This window comes from Anoplopoma fimbria, chromosome 10 (assembly GCF_027596085.1).
Source record: "Anoplopoma fimbria isolate UVic2021 breed Golden Eagle Sablefish chromosome 10, Afim_UVic_2022, whole genome shotgun sequence".
NCBI lineage: Eukaryota > Metazoa > Chordata > Actinopteri > Perciformes > Anoplopomatidae > Anoplopoma > Anoplopoma fimbria.
The window spans coordinates 18,280,774-18,294,460 of NC_072458.1; the positions used below are offsets into that span (position 1 = coordinate 18,280,774).

Genomic DNA, 13,687 nt, shown 5'->3' on the forward strand with positions numbered 1-13,687 from the left:
TTTGCCAACTTTACTTATTATTTAAGTTCTTAGATAAAACCTCAATATCATAATAATATTTTGCTGAAAAATTTAAATTGCAAAACCTATGATGCTTGGTTTACCGTAGTTATAATTCAATTTGTGCATACTTATATTAAGTACTGAATAGCCATATTCTCAAACTTAAAAGGTATTTACAATATGTAAAATACATATTTTCATGTGTTGAGTATATGTGTTTTATCTGTACAGTATATTCAAACATGTTGAAATTCATGAATTTCCCAGTGTGTGTATATATATATATATATATTAATAATTATAGGGGGTTTTAAATGTACACTTCAAAAACTCAGTTTGTGTAAATAAATATATATATATATATATTTACACAAACTGAGTTCATGTATAGCATAAACATTTGTATTCCATTATTTAATATACACTTTATGTGGCTTGCTTTCTGATGGCAGTTAGATGAAGTCCTACATTTAGAATATCTGGTGGATTTTATGACTCGTGGGATTTCAGGATTTCTCTTCATGTTTTCTGCTGTTGTAGTTCACTTCTGGAAATTGTTTTATAATGAGCTGCTGTCCTCTAGTGGAGATTCAGCTCTATTTCACAACAGCCACTTCAACTGTCTCCTCATCTGACGACGGCGTGTCTTTACTTCTAAACAACAAGTTTCAATATATTAATTCCTAAAATCATGGAAATCAAACAATTCAGGTTACAAGAATGAAGATATTAATAAAGATAAAATAAAACATAAGGAGATAAATAAAGAGATATAAACAACACACATATTCCAGAAGCAATTTAAAGTGTTAAAAATGTTGAGGTTAGAAAACCTTGTAAGGAGAGTGCATTCTCATTAGAAGTGCAATACTTTTTGTGCATATTGCGTAACAGATCCAACTGTAGTGAGTTGGGAGGGGAAAGCTTCAGTGTGATCGCTGTGTACTTCAGACTGATACCTTTTGTGCAGCATGTCACTGCTTGTAGCCGTCAGTCACCACTCAGTTCCTCAATGGTTTCCAGTTTCCCAGTGAAACCAGACTCTGGTGAATGGGAAGTGTGACACCTCTGGACAGGGTTCGGAGAGGCCAGCAGTGTATGTCGTGACAGATTGAGTTACTGCGGTCACTCTGTCACTTGTGGTTCAGCATGTTCGACTGTGGAAACTTTCCTTATTGGTCTCTGACACTGAGAAGAGCTCCAGATACTTAACCCATGTTCACTGTGGTTTCCAATGTCCTGCTACAATTGACTATGTTGGAAAAAGATTTAGTCCTTCCAAATACATAGTATGTCAAATGCAGTGATCCTAAAAAAAACAGGATTCATTTGGTATTACACTGTGTCTATGTTATACTTCAGAAATCAACATTGGATAGATACAGGGTACACTGGACTCAAATGTTTGGGGTTTTACAAGTCTTACTGATAGTTTTAGTCTTACAAAAGTAATAACGGAGAGCATGCATTAAAACAGCACAAATCAATATTCTTACATTTAGTAATGTATCACTTTTACTATGGTTAATGTGAAAGGTGAAAAGTGATCAACCAACAGAGAATCACCACCTAACACTTCAGTTGCCCCTAAATGTATGGGAGCCTTTTCCAGCATCTTTCAGCTCATTGTTTTAGATTTCTGACCTACATACTCCACTCTCAACAACCTGGTTTTCAGTGTCAAAGTAAGCGAGTACTTAGAAAAAAAAAGTGTAGCATTTAGCAACTAAAGAGCTAGATGTTTCCTCTAGAGGAAAGACACAAATAAAGTAAAAATGGCTTATCATAAGAAACCACTGTGGCACGTATCATTCAGCACGTACAAAAAAAATAAAGAAAAACTTTGGGAGACACAAAGCACAGAACAAATTTTCAGGTAGTCCACTTTATTTGAAGATTTTATCTATGAATATCACCAAAAAAGTCACTCATAGAAAACATTACATAGGAATGCCGTGTAATTAAACTCTACTATTTAAGGGGCAGAGTAGCACACACGCTCTGGATATCAGGTCATTCCTGGTATCAACGACACAAAAACTCATCAAGTATCACAATAGAACCAAGAGGCATTTGGTTTGTTTTGTAAAACATAAATATATCATAAGTGACACCAACCTTAGAGTGTGAAAAAGAAGTGGACGTAGCCTCCGGGTCTGGAAAGTGAAGCCAATGCAGAAGCTCCTTAAACTTGCATTCTTTCTAATCAAAATCTGGATGTCAAATGAAGTCTGATTGTATAGAAGTCTATGAGAAAATGACCCTACTTCTCACTTGATTTATTACCTCAGTAATCATTGTTAACATGAGTTTATGGTCTCAATCTCTAGTTTCAAATCTTCTTCAATACAGCATGATGTTCATTTAGTAAATTATGGTTCTATTTAGTGTAAAATAGACGATAAAGCTGTGTATGCTTTAGGGCGGGGCTACCTTGTGATTGACAGGTTGCTATATGGTCACTTCTGGCTCCAAAAAACAAGATGGCGACGGCCAAAATGCCAAACTCAAGGCCTCTAAACTGCCGTCCACAAGCCAACATATGACATCATGGTGACTACGTCCACTTCTTTAATACCGTCTATGACACCAACACAGTAACTGCCCATATCAGTGCAGTTGAAAAAGGTAGATCGAAGGTAACAAAGTGCAAATAGTCAACCAGGGCTTCAAGTCAGTGCACACGGACCACAAAGGTTTCATAGGAACTCACCTTCAAAATATACAGCTTTACAAGTGACTTTCACATTTCTTTTCTCCCGAGCAACAACTCCCTTTTTCAATTCCTAACATCAGTACTACAAAAATATTCATCCTTAGTGGTAGCTAGAGGAAAAAAAGTGCAAGAATGTGTTTATCCCCACTCAAGAGACGGATATAAAACACTAGGTAAGTACACTTAGATCACAGGTGCGTGAGAGAAAGACAAAGAATGCTTAAATTAGAACTAGATCAATGTGTTTTTGATGTTGAAGCTAACCATATTCATGCACAAGTCTACAAGAAATTAAGCAACGGTTATGTCACATCTGATATCAATGGCTAATTATGAGCACAAATGAGATCCACGCGTGTGATGTATAGGATAGAAGATGGTGGTATATATATATATACACCACATATATATATATGTATATATATATATATTACAATATATATATACATTGTAATATTAGCAAATTAGCATGTAATTTGAACTAATCCAAATGCAACCCAATTAGCCCAATATACTACAGAAAAACGCTGCTGAATTAACGTCTTACTGTTCATTCACAGTGACTCTGTTGCCTCACTGAGTAAAAAGCTAAGGTTGGTTAAAGGCAGTTGCATTTGAAAAGTCAGCATGGAGCTTTACATTTATCCAGATTTATTACCCTGTGTTAATTCCATCACTTCTCAGATGGTTTGGTGCAATGATTGTGACGATTATACTTTCAGCATAGCTAGCTGGTAACTCCATTTTACGTTAGCAAATAAAACAACAGTAGCCTGGTTCACGTATGGCAACACGGCATGCAATGGGTCAAAGTGCATTTCACGAACCAGTACATGAGACACCCTCTGAACTAAGTGAAGTACAGCAATCCCTTATATGTGTGTGAAGTCAATTTGAAAACAGTCTCACCATTACAAGTTTAGTGCACCACAAAGCACTGACAAGCGTGTTAATTAAGTTAAATTATATTAACCTTTCATAAATCTAAGGGATCCTTATTAAACGTGTTTGTCCATGAGATGTGTTTATGTAAAAAAAAAACAAGATTTTCAAGTCTTAAATTTAAATATTAGACTTTAAAAAAATCAATCAGGCTCTAAATTAGGTCAAAATATTAAAAATGTATTTTCGCAATGGAGGAGATATTACTGCAAACCCTGCTTAATCCAAAACTGGGTATCAAACCTCGAACCAAACTGATATCAGAGACTAACAAGTAAAATTAATTTGGCACAATGTGCTTGGAAAATGTTTCATTTCTGTATTGATCACTAATCAAGGTATTGTATTGGCACTGTTAAAAAAAATATAAACTACTTCCAATTGTAATCACAAAGCACTGAAATGATTCTCTGGATGCTCCCTATTGTATCGGTGGAGAAATGGCAATAACAGATCTATAATTCAAAGCCAATGTAAACTAATGTATCTGTCTAACGTTTCACTGCATGCACTAAAGCATGCTGCACATATCACACACTCTGCTACCATGCAGGATGATGGTGTTGAGGCATGCGGGCCGCGGCTGGCAGTGGTGGTGACGGGTTTTATTCAGGTGTGATCAGGTTTGTGCAGTGGAGCGGAGCTGAGTCAGATGATGGCCTTGAGCTCCTCGTCACTCAGCTGGTTGACCGCCATGATTTTCTCCAGCTGCTCGGCATACCTTGCCTGGTCCTGCATGAAGTGTGGTATGCGGACGTTTTCCATCTGAGCCAGTGGTTTCAGGCGGTCCACGTCTTCAAACGACACCTGAACCCGCAGAGAGAGAGAGAGAGAGAGAGAGAGAGGAGACGGGATTAGCAACCAGCTGTGCTACAAATCAAGTGCCAGCATTTCATTTCACGTATTTCTGTGAGATCAGGTTGTTAAAGACACATCACTTCTTACGTCAGGTTCAACATCTACAGCTGGAATGAGCACCTTGTTAAATAATCAGTGCCTTCAGCTCCGTTGAAGCAGAAGATCATGGTCTGTTCCATCCTTGGAGAGGTTATTATATAAGCTTTATTCAGCCTTTTACTCTGTGTCTGAACTGTAACCATCTTCTGTTTCGTTAAACTTTTATTCCAAGCAACTGAATGTCAGACATGATATTGCTCTTGGCGTTACTTTCTGCTACAGTGGTGTCGTAGAAGCATTGGTAGAGAGGAGATACTGTAAGAAACATGATGTCACCAACAGGACAATCGAGGAAGGAAAGTAGCTTTTGATGGCAACATAACTGTGTGTGAGATAAACAATTCATGCACCTTCCTAGAGGACACTGTCAACACAACAAAGAGGCCTCATCTGATACTCTGATACTGAACAGTCATCATCACCACCGTATGTTGGAGTGGAGGACATTCAAGAGGAAGCTGTGCGAATATTCGGAAAGAGAAGTGCCCGGCAGTGGAGGGTATCAAGGGAGGAAGTTCACTTCTAGCACTTAGCACTTTAATGGCCGAGAGAATGAAGTTGCACTTACAAGCAGCTGAAACTGCAGCTGCTTCTCATTGAAAGGAGTTACATGGGGTTGAGGTAGTAACTGCATTTCATTATGATGCCTGATGGACTATGAACCTGGTTAATACAGGTTGTCAATAACAGCACTAACACATCTAATAGAAAGACTCGCACCGGTGGATAATCCAGGAAGCATTCATTCAATATAGCTGTTGCTAAGTGACCAGTAAATTGTCTTATAAAGCCGGATGTAGATAGTTGAGTAACTCACCTTTCCTAGAGCCATCAGCAGTGGGAAGTTGATCTTGTCTCTGTATCTCAAGATCTGCAGGATACCGTCCAGGTAGACCTGGTCTTTACTGAAGCAACCTGCATGGTGATTGTTAAAAAAAGAAGTCCAATACAAGATAATAAATGTTATTTTGAACATATCACATGTGAATCAATTCAGGTTAAGCCTAACCGTGTTGTATTGTAGCTACATTAAATGTGTAATCCAGACAAACATTGGCGGTATGCAAAATAAAACCCTCCTTTGTTTCTTAAACTTCATGAACATAGTGACCTGGCTGTGCTGTATCGGTCTGGCCCCTCTTGGCTCGGACGCAGTAGTCCCAGCGGGTGTTGGGGTCCTGGACGAAGCGTCCCAGATCGTGGAAGAGCTGGGAGAAGGACATGCGGCTGGCCTGGTAGACGGTGTAGTAGAGCAGGGCGGCGCGCCACAGCGTGGGGTCTTTCCTGAACAGGACACTGTGGATGCTGGCCAGGCCCTCCTCTGTGGGGTTCAGGGGCTTCAGGTTGTGCTTCTTCCTGCCCACAGTGCTGCTCCATGGCTGGTGGCAGTTGTTGAGGCCACGGTAATAATGTGTGCCTGGTGGACAGCCACAAGGAGTATTAACATGGTGGTATTTAACTTCAAATTCAGGCCAACTTCATTAGAAGAAACATCAATTAGATCCATAAATTGTTTATTAAAAATACAATCAGACCTTTGATTAAAGAGGTTAATGTCTTCTGATTAGCTTCATTACAGTTGAATTCAAATTATTTTTTCATTAAGCTTGTGACCTCCAGGTGCCCTACATGAAGAATACAACATAACCTCCATATGGGAGCTACTGTGCCCACCGATCTCGTGCCGCAGCATGCCATCAAGCCAGTGCTCTCGGGCAGTGGCGATGTTGACGGTCAGTGTGGGTCTGCCGTTCACCACCGTCATGGAGGCTCTGGACAGGAGGTCGTCTGTCACCTGGGCTACGATCTTTCAACAGAAAGAATTAAACATTCATTAAACATTTTTTGCTTTTTGCTGTAATTTCCACTTCCACCACTTCCCAACACTAGGGATATATCGCATCAGTGACATTATGACAACACAAACGCTATAAGATTAGCTATTGTGTTAGCCGTGTTTTGTGTGTTCATTTGTAGGAATTCCCCAGTTGGAGCTGAAGGATGTGGCCGGGAGGAAGGATGTTTAGGCCTTCTGTGTGATTGCACCTAAAGCGAGGTACTTTCCATAAATTTCAATGAAGAAGGGGACAAGATATATTAACTCCTAGTGGCGACATGATCCTATTTGCATCTACTTAACTTACTTAATCTGATTCACATAGCGAGGAATTGTGAGTGACTTGTTCTGATAGTTTTTATTTTTATTCTGCATTCAGATCATGTCCGCAAATATGTCAGTGTGATGGTTGTGTCAACCCTTTCAGATCCCCTCTGCTATACAGACGCTTAAAGAATAATTTGAGTTACTCCAAAATCACTGATGCTTTACATTTCTGTAATATCTTCTTCTATCATTTGTAGCTGGGCTCAACAAAATGCTTTAGGGGTAGGTTTTTCTTTTAGTGCAATTATCTCCCTTTATCTCTCCCGTATTCTATTTCCACTGTCTATTATGTCTAAACCCATTAAGACGTTACCAAGCATACACAAGGTGTGTGTATGTGTGGTGTAATGCGTTCAGTGGAACATTAATAACTTGATGATGTAACATGTCTTTGTTGACGGTTACATAACCACAGCTCAGCACGAGAAAACTTCAGGATGACTTCAGGCTTTTTGCAAGGTCTCACTTTTCCCTGGAGCTCTTTCACTTTGATACCCTGCTGTCTGCGGCTCTGCAATGATGATGTACAAATTCTGCACGACACAGACTGCAGTGCAGCCACAGAAAGATAACAGGCTCCAAATGACAGCTTCTTAATGACCTTTTCACTGTATGTAATATACTCTACAGTGGGAATTGTCAGAACTGTATGTATGTTTGTTGTTTTCTGTGAAAAAAATGTAAACTACAACGCCATGACAGTTTTCAAATTAAAAGCAATGCAGCTCCATTATCAAATAAGCCTGAGTCGCCAGTCCTCTTACCTCCCCCAGGCAGCCTTCCTTCTCCATGTATTTCTTGATGTTGAGCCAGACGCGACTCTTGGTGAGGAGGTTGCCCCCGGTGGCCTGCTCAAACTTCTCGTAGCTGCCATATCGCTGCAGGGCCAGCTCCATGATGCTCACTGCCTACAAGAGATGAGAAAGTCAAAATGTTAAAGCTGCATGTGGCTAATTACTGTTTTGACACCTTCTGTCGTTGATGCTTTGGACATGCAGTATTTGGTAACTTGGCAATAACTGCTACTTTATTAAAAAGAATTAGGATAAAACATTCAAGAAACACAAATGGACAATCAAGACAGAAAAAATAAATTAAAATGATGTGCGGCAGATAAGTTGCAACTTACTGGAAAATTCCCATCATCCTATGGGGTTCCCCAAGGTGCTATGCTTGGTCCCGGTCAAATCTATTTCTCTATTTATATGCTGCTGTTAGGTGACATTGACAAAAACACAATATCTAATTTCACTGCTACACAAATAAAACCCAAATGTACCCTCTCCTAGAGCCTAATAGCTACAGACTGACATATCAGCTGACACTGGATATGAATCTCATAGATTTGTTTTTCATAGCTCTCTGGTCAACAAGCTACGTAATGGAGATAATCTTTGTAAATTACCTCTGACCTCTTTTGTCCTTCAATTCCTTGTATGGTATTGTATTGTACTGACATGTACAAATACTGTTAATGTTATTTAAGACACCTCTGTGTCCTACAGTGTTTGCTAAAAAAAAAAGTATTGTGCATGCGTATCCTGAACCAGTTCATCCCGGCCACTTCCCACTTTCACTTAGTCAACAGACTCACACTGCACCAGCTCTGATCTGCCCTGACGCTAAACAGCATTGACAGCAGGTCTCTGTGGGCGTAGCGTCCAGCCTGATTGCTGCCACGTGGAGGTTGCTGACCTCAAACCAGCCAGTTCTGCAGCAACCTCATGCACCAGGGACTTTGAAGTGGATGTGATTAATGACATGTCACTGCCTCTGGGCTAAAATTGGTGGGCTATGCACTTACTGACTGTAGGTTCTTGAATTTCTCTTTGCCTGTTTTCACTTTGAAAGATACCCCTGATACTTTCAGATCAATACAGAGACTTATGATAAACCTGTGTTTGATATCAGTAAGAATAGGTCCAAAGTTGATATGTCTTTATAGGCAACCGAGGGGAAAAACATTGCACACGTTTGATGAAAGTCTCCATCAACTCCTGACAAAAATATCTGTCTCTTTAGCTGATAAATGCTCCACTATGTTCACTGCTAAATGCTGCAATGGTCTGCTGTTTAGGTTTGTAATGAACAATCAGCAGTTGAAACTAGGAGCTGTAACTTAGAATCCCAGTAAATTTGCAAAAAAATAAACAAAACAAAACCATGAGCTGAAAGATGCTAAAATGTTCCAAAGAGCTGAGGGGAACTGCAGAGTTGACAATCACTAAGAGACATTGCACATAGTCTTTTGATCCTTGTTGTCAGTGTCCTCATACAGATAGAAAGATGCAGTCCCATTGAAACACATCATTTAGCATTTAAATTAAGGTTATTCGTTGCAGAGGGTTATTGCTCTCACCCTGCCAAACAAGCCAAACAAATCATACAATTGTTCCAAAAACAAACACACCCCTTACCTGTGTCAGGAAGCGGTCTGAGGCATTGTTATGCCGGGCCAGAACAGCCGGAGAGACTGGGTTGCTGTACTCAAACTGTGGATTGTAGTTGAAGTCAGACTTGAAAAACGCGGCCTTCTCTTTCTGAACATTAGACGGCTTTATAGCTGTAAGGATGCAGAGCTTCTTGGCATTTTCCACGTCCCGTGTGATCGCTGCTTTGTGCAACGAGGGAAGTTTGGTGCGGAGGGAATTGGGGATGCCCATTTTTCTCAGGTGTGGAGCTGCACGAGGGGTCAGGCCCATGGTGCTGCCCACTATTGTGATGTTCTTTGATGGTTTAGGGTGATTGTTGCCTGAAAGAACACGATTTGTCTGTGCAGGTTTAGCTCCACTTTCCGGTGCACGCAGCTTTTTAGGAGCCACGACCGGGCGGTTTCTTCTACTAGATGTGACGGCACATTTCAGGGTTGTTTTTGGCCTCTTGTACGGGGACTGCTTCTGGTTCTTCTTCTCCTCAGCCTGCAGCAGGACGTTGTAGCTGCTGGAGCCGGTACCGAAGATGTCTTTGAGGACAGTGGAAGAAATCTTCTCCAGGTACACTTGGCTTGGACTTAGTGCCTTGTCAGCAGAGTTTAAGATGTACTTTTTGGACATTTCTACTTCGGGCCAGTGGAGTCTTTCTGAAAGAAGTAAGAGGAGAGACCAGTAAGGGAAGACAGTGAATCTGTCTGTTGCTTATTTTAGGATCACCTTCACGTGCAGACCTTTTACAAATAGCTTGATAGAGTAATCCTCTTATCAAAGCAGGATACAATTAGATCTCTTCCAATGCCAAGCTAAAAAAAAACAAGTTTATAAATATACAGTATATATACCAAAACTTGTTATCAGTGCGGTTAACTTAAACTCTAAAGTAGCAACTATCTTTTCCCACTTTTTTGCTTTTTCCTAACAATCACAATGATGGGATCTGACTCAAATAACCATTCAGTTTCATCCTGCTACGCTATCACAGAGGAAATTATTCTCATCTTGTCTCCAGAGACCGACAGTAAAGCACAGGAGTCAGGAATGCGTGGCTGTGCAATTTCCAGTAAGGTGACCTGGAACGTCATCACAGTCAGAGCTGGCACTGTGTTCGGACAGGAGCACTGAGGCAGAATCTGTGCAAACAGACAGCACCAACTAATGACCTCAACAGCACAGTAATGATCGGAGGAGCGGCAAGGACAAATTGAAGCTTCATCGGCTTGCTCGGCAGCCAAATCAAATACTATTACCTAACACATTGGCTGCGAATCTTATCATTCAGTTACAGCTGATAGGATAGGCTAGTATCATAACATGCTGTCGGCAAAGAAGTCACCAACCCAGAATTCCTGGATAGTGGGTGTGTGAACGTTCATTTTCAACAGCTACCTTTAATGAAATCTAAATTAATGAGAAAACCTGAGCATAGTTGAACTGCACAACCAAATGAATCAATGCTCACACGTCTCCACCTCATCCATCTTCATTGATCGAAAATATAAAAGCACTACTGTCAATTTAAAGCATATGATAAGAAACACTCAGCATGAGTCATCACTGTGCAAGCTCACCAGAAATCTGCACAGAAGTCTTTACAACACTAATGCGTAATGCACAAAATAGGTTATATATAATACAATATAATATTAATAATAATATATAATATACCAAATAAAAATAATGCATAAGATACAATGTAATATAAAGTAATAAATGCATTAATGCTTTTTTTATAATATATTCAAATTCTACATTTTTTGCACAATTATAAAAATGCATAATTACCTGTTACTTTAATTGACTCCAGCATCTTCTGTAAACCTAAAAAAATAAAAATAAAAATAATAAATTAATAATAAATAAATAATAAATGATCCGTGTTTATGTTGCCTGATTAAAAAAAACAAATGATTAAAGAGAATTACCTGCAATAACAACGTGTTTAAGACACAATTTAAATATCTAAATGCCTCACAGCTGAGAGGGCTTCACGCACACACCGCCTGCACCGAGGAGCTGAGCTGTCCGTGTGCGTGCGGTGCGGAGCTTGCGTTGACAGGTCTGTTTCCATGGGTACGTTCATTACAACCTCACTGCGTAATACGCGTGAACACTCATGGGAAGTGGAGTCTCTATGAGGGAAGGTGGAGAAGAACAGCAGGGTTCATTCATAAATTGTAATTTAGGACTAATTTATTGCCAATAGATTCAATTGAAGGCACACTTATATGCATTACTTATGATACAAATATGTGGAAAAATATAAATAATAATAGAAATTATAATAAAATAATAAAATAATGGGAAAATTTATATTTTTGTCTTTTTGTTACTTGTAAGTCGAATTTCTTTTACATTTTAAATTGGAATATACTTCTTTTAATGTACTCTTATTTGTATTTTTTTCGTGCATAAATTGACGGAGATTCATTCATAAATTGTAATTTAGGACTCATTTATTGCCAATAGATTCAATTGAAGGCACACTTATATGCATTACTTATAATACAAATATGTGGAAAAATATAAATTATAATAAAGATATAATAGATTAAAATAATGGGAACATACAGAATCTACAAAATAGCTTTAATTTATATTTTTTTATTTACATTACAGCATATTACTAAATTCATACTGCCATTTTAAATTGGAATATACTTCTTTTAATGTACTCTTATTTGTATTCAAAGAGATTCATTCATAAATTGTAATTTAGGACTCATTTATTGCCAATAGATTCAATTGAAGGCACACTTATATGCATTACTTATAATACAAATATGTGGAAAAATATAAATAAATAATAAAATAATGGGAAAATACAGAATCTACAAAATAGCTTTAATTTATATTTTTTTATTTACATTACAGCATATTACTAAATTCATACTGCCATTCTATGTGGGTCATTTTTATTAATAGTCTCCATGACATTTAATTCCCCACTTTTTGTTACTTGCAAGTCGAATTTCTTTTAAATTTTAAATTGGAATATACTTCTTTTAATGTACTCTTATTTGTATTTTTTCGTGCGTAAATTGACGGAGATTCATTCATAAATTGTAATTTAGGACTAATTTATTGCCAATAGATTCAATTGAAGGCACACTTATATGCATTACTTATAATACAAATATGTGGAAAAATATAAATAAATAATAAAATAATGGGAAAATACAGAATCTACAAAATAGCTTTAATTTATATTTTTTTATTTACATTACAGCATATTACTAAATTCATATTCTATGTGGGTCACTTTTTTTAAAGTCTGGAATAATTCCCCACTTTTTGTTATTTGTATTCAAGTCGAATTTCTTTTAAATTTTAAATTGGAATATACTTCTTTTAATGTACTCTTATTTGTATTCGTAAATTGTGGAGATTCATTCATAAATTGTAATTTAGGACTCATTTATTGCCAATAGATTCAATTGAAGGCACACTTATATGCATTACTTATAATACAAATATGTGGAAAAATATAAATTATAATAAAAATTATAATAAAATAATGGGAAAATACAGAATCTACAAAATAGCTTTAATTTATACATTTTGTCTTTTTGTTACTTGCAATCGAATTTCTTTTAAATTTTAAATTGGAATATACTTCTTTTAATGTACTCTTATTTGTATTTTTTAACATATTTCATTGTAAATTTTCATATATTCTCTTCTTTAATTATGTCTATCACTTGACCAAATTATTTGAATGTGTAACATACTTGGCATTAAACTGTTTCTGATTCTGGAAACATTGTAGCTTCTTTTTCTACCATATCTGCAAATCTTATGTGGTGAATGGTATACAGTTAAACCGTTAAAAACCTTAAAACTTGTCTGTAAGTATATACAGTACCAGAATCAAAAGTTCCAAACTCATCTTCTCATTCAACTACTTTGAAGAATCTAAAATATAAAACATATTCTGGTTTGTTGAGCATTTGTTTGTTTACCACATAATTCCATATGTGTTCCTTCATAGTTTGGATGTCTTCAATATCAATGTAGAAAAAAATAAAAATTAAAGAAAAAATCATTGAATGAGAAGGTGTGTCCAAACTTTTGACAAGTATATTAATTAAAGAAGAGAATTTGTTGAATAAAATATGTTTGTTTAACATAATTAAAAGAATGTATTCCTTTAAAATTTGGATGTCTTGCAAGTAACAAAAAGTAAGTGGGGAATTAAGTGTCATGGAGACTATTAATAAAAAGTGACCCACATAGAATGGCAGTATGAATTTAGTAATATGCTGTAATGTAAATAAAAAAATATAAATTAAAGCTATTTTGTAGATTCTGTATTTTCCCATTATTTTATTATAATTTTTATTATTATTTATATTCCACACTTTCCTGTATGTTGTGCATGTTGCAGATCATAACAAAGACATTCTGTGAACATTCATTTCAACCGCTTCAGCATTTTGAACACACAGAATGACTGATTCATAAAACACGTGACGT

General features: G+C 37.3%; 1 protein-coding gene across 1 annotated transcript; it reads right to left on the reverse strand.

Moving 5' to 3' along the window:
• Positions 1-1,893: 1,893 nt before the first annotated feature.
• On the reverse strand, positions 1,894-11,214 carry matcap2 (microtubule associated tyrosine carboxypeptidase 2). The gene is made up of 8 exons (XM_054606183.1): positions 11,137-11,214; positions 10,997-11,032; positions 9,200-9,861; positions 7,547-7,690; positions 6,293-6,425; positions 5,730-6,035; positions 5,436-5,533; positions 1,894-4,468 (listed from the first exon to the last, which is right to left on the reverse strand). The coding sequence occupies exons 2-8, from the start codon at positions 11,019-11,021 to the stop codon at positions 4,310-4,312; spliced, it is 1,527 nt and encodes a 508-aa protein (XP_054462158.1). The 5' UTR covers positions 11,022-11,032; positions 11,137-11,214; the 3' UTR covers positions 1,894-4,309.
• Between the last annotated feature and the right edge of the window lie 2,473 nt (positions 11,215-13,687).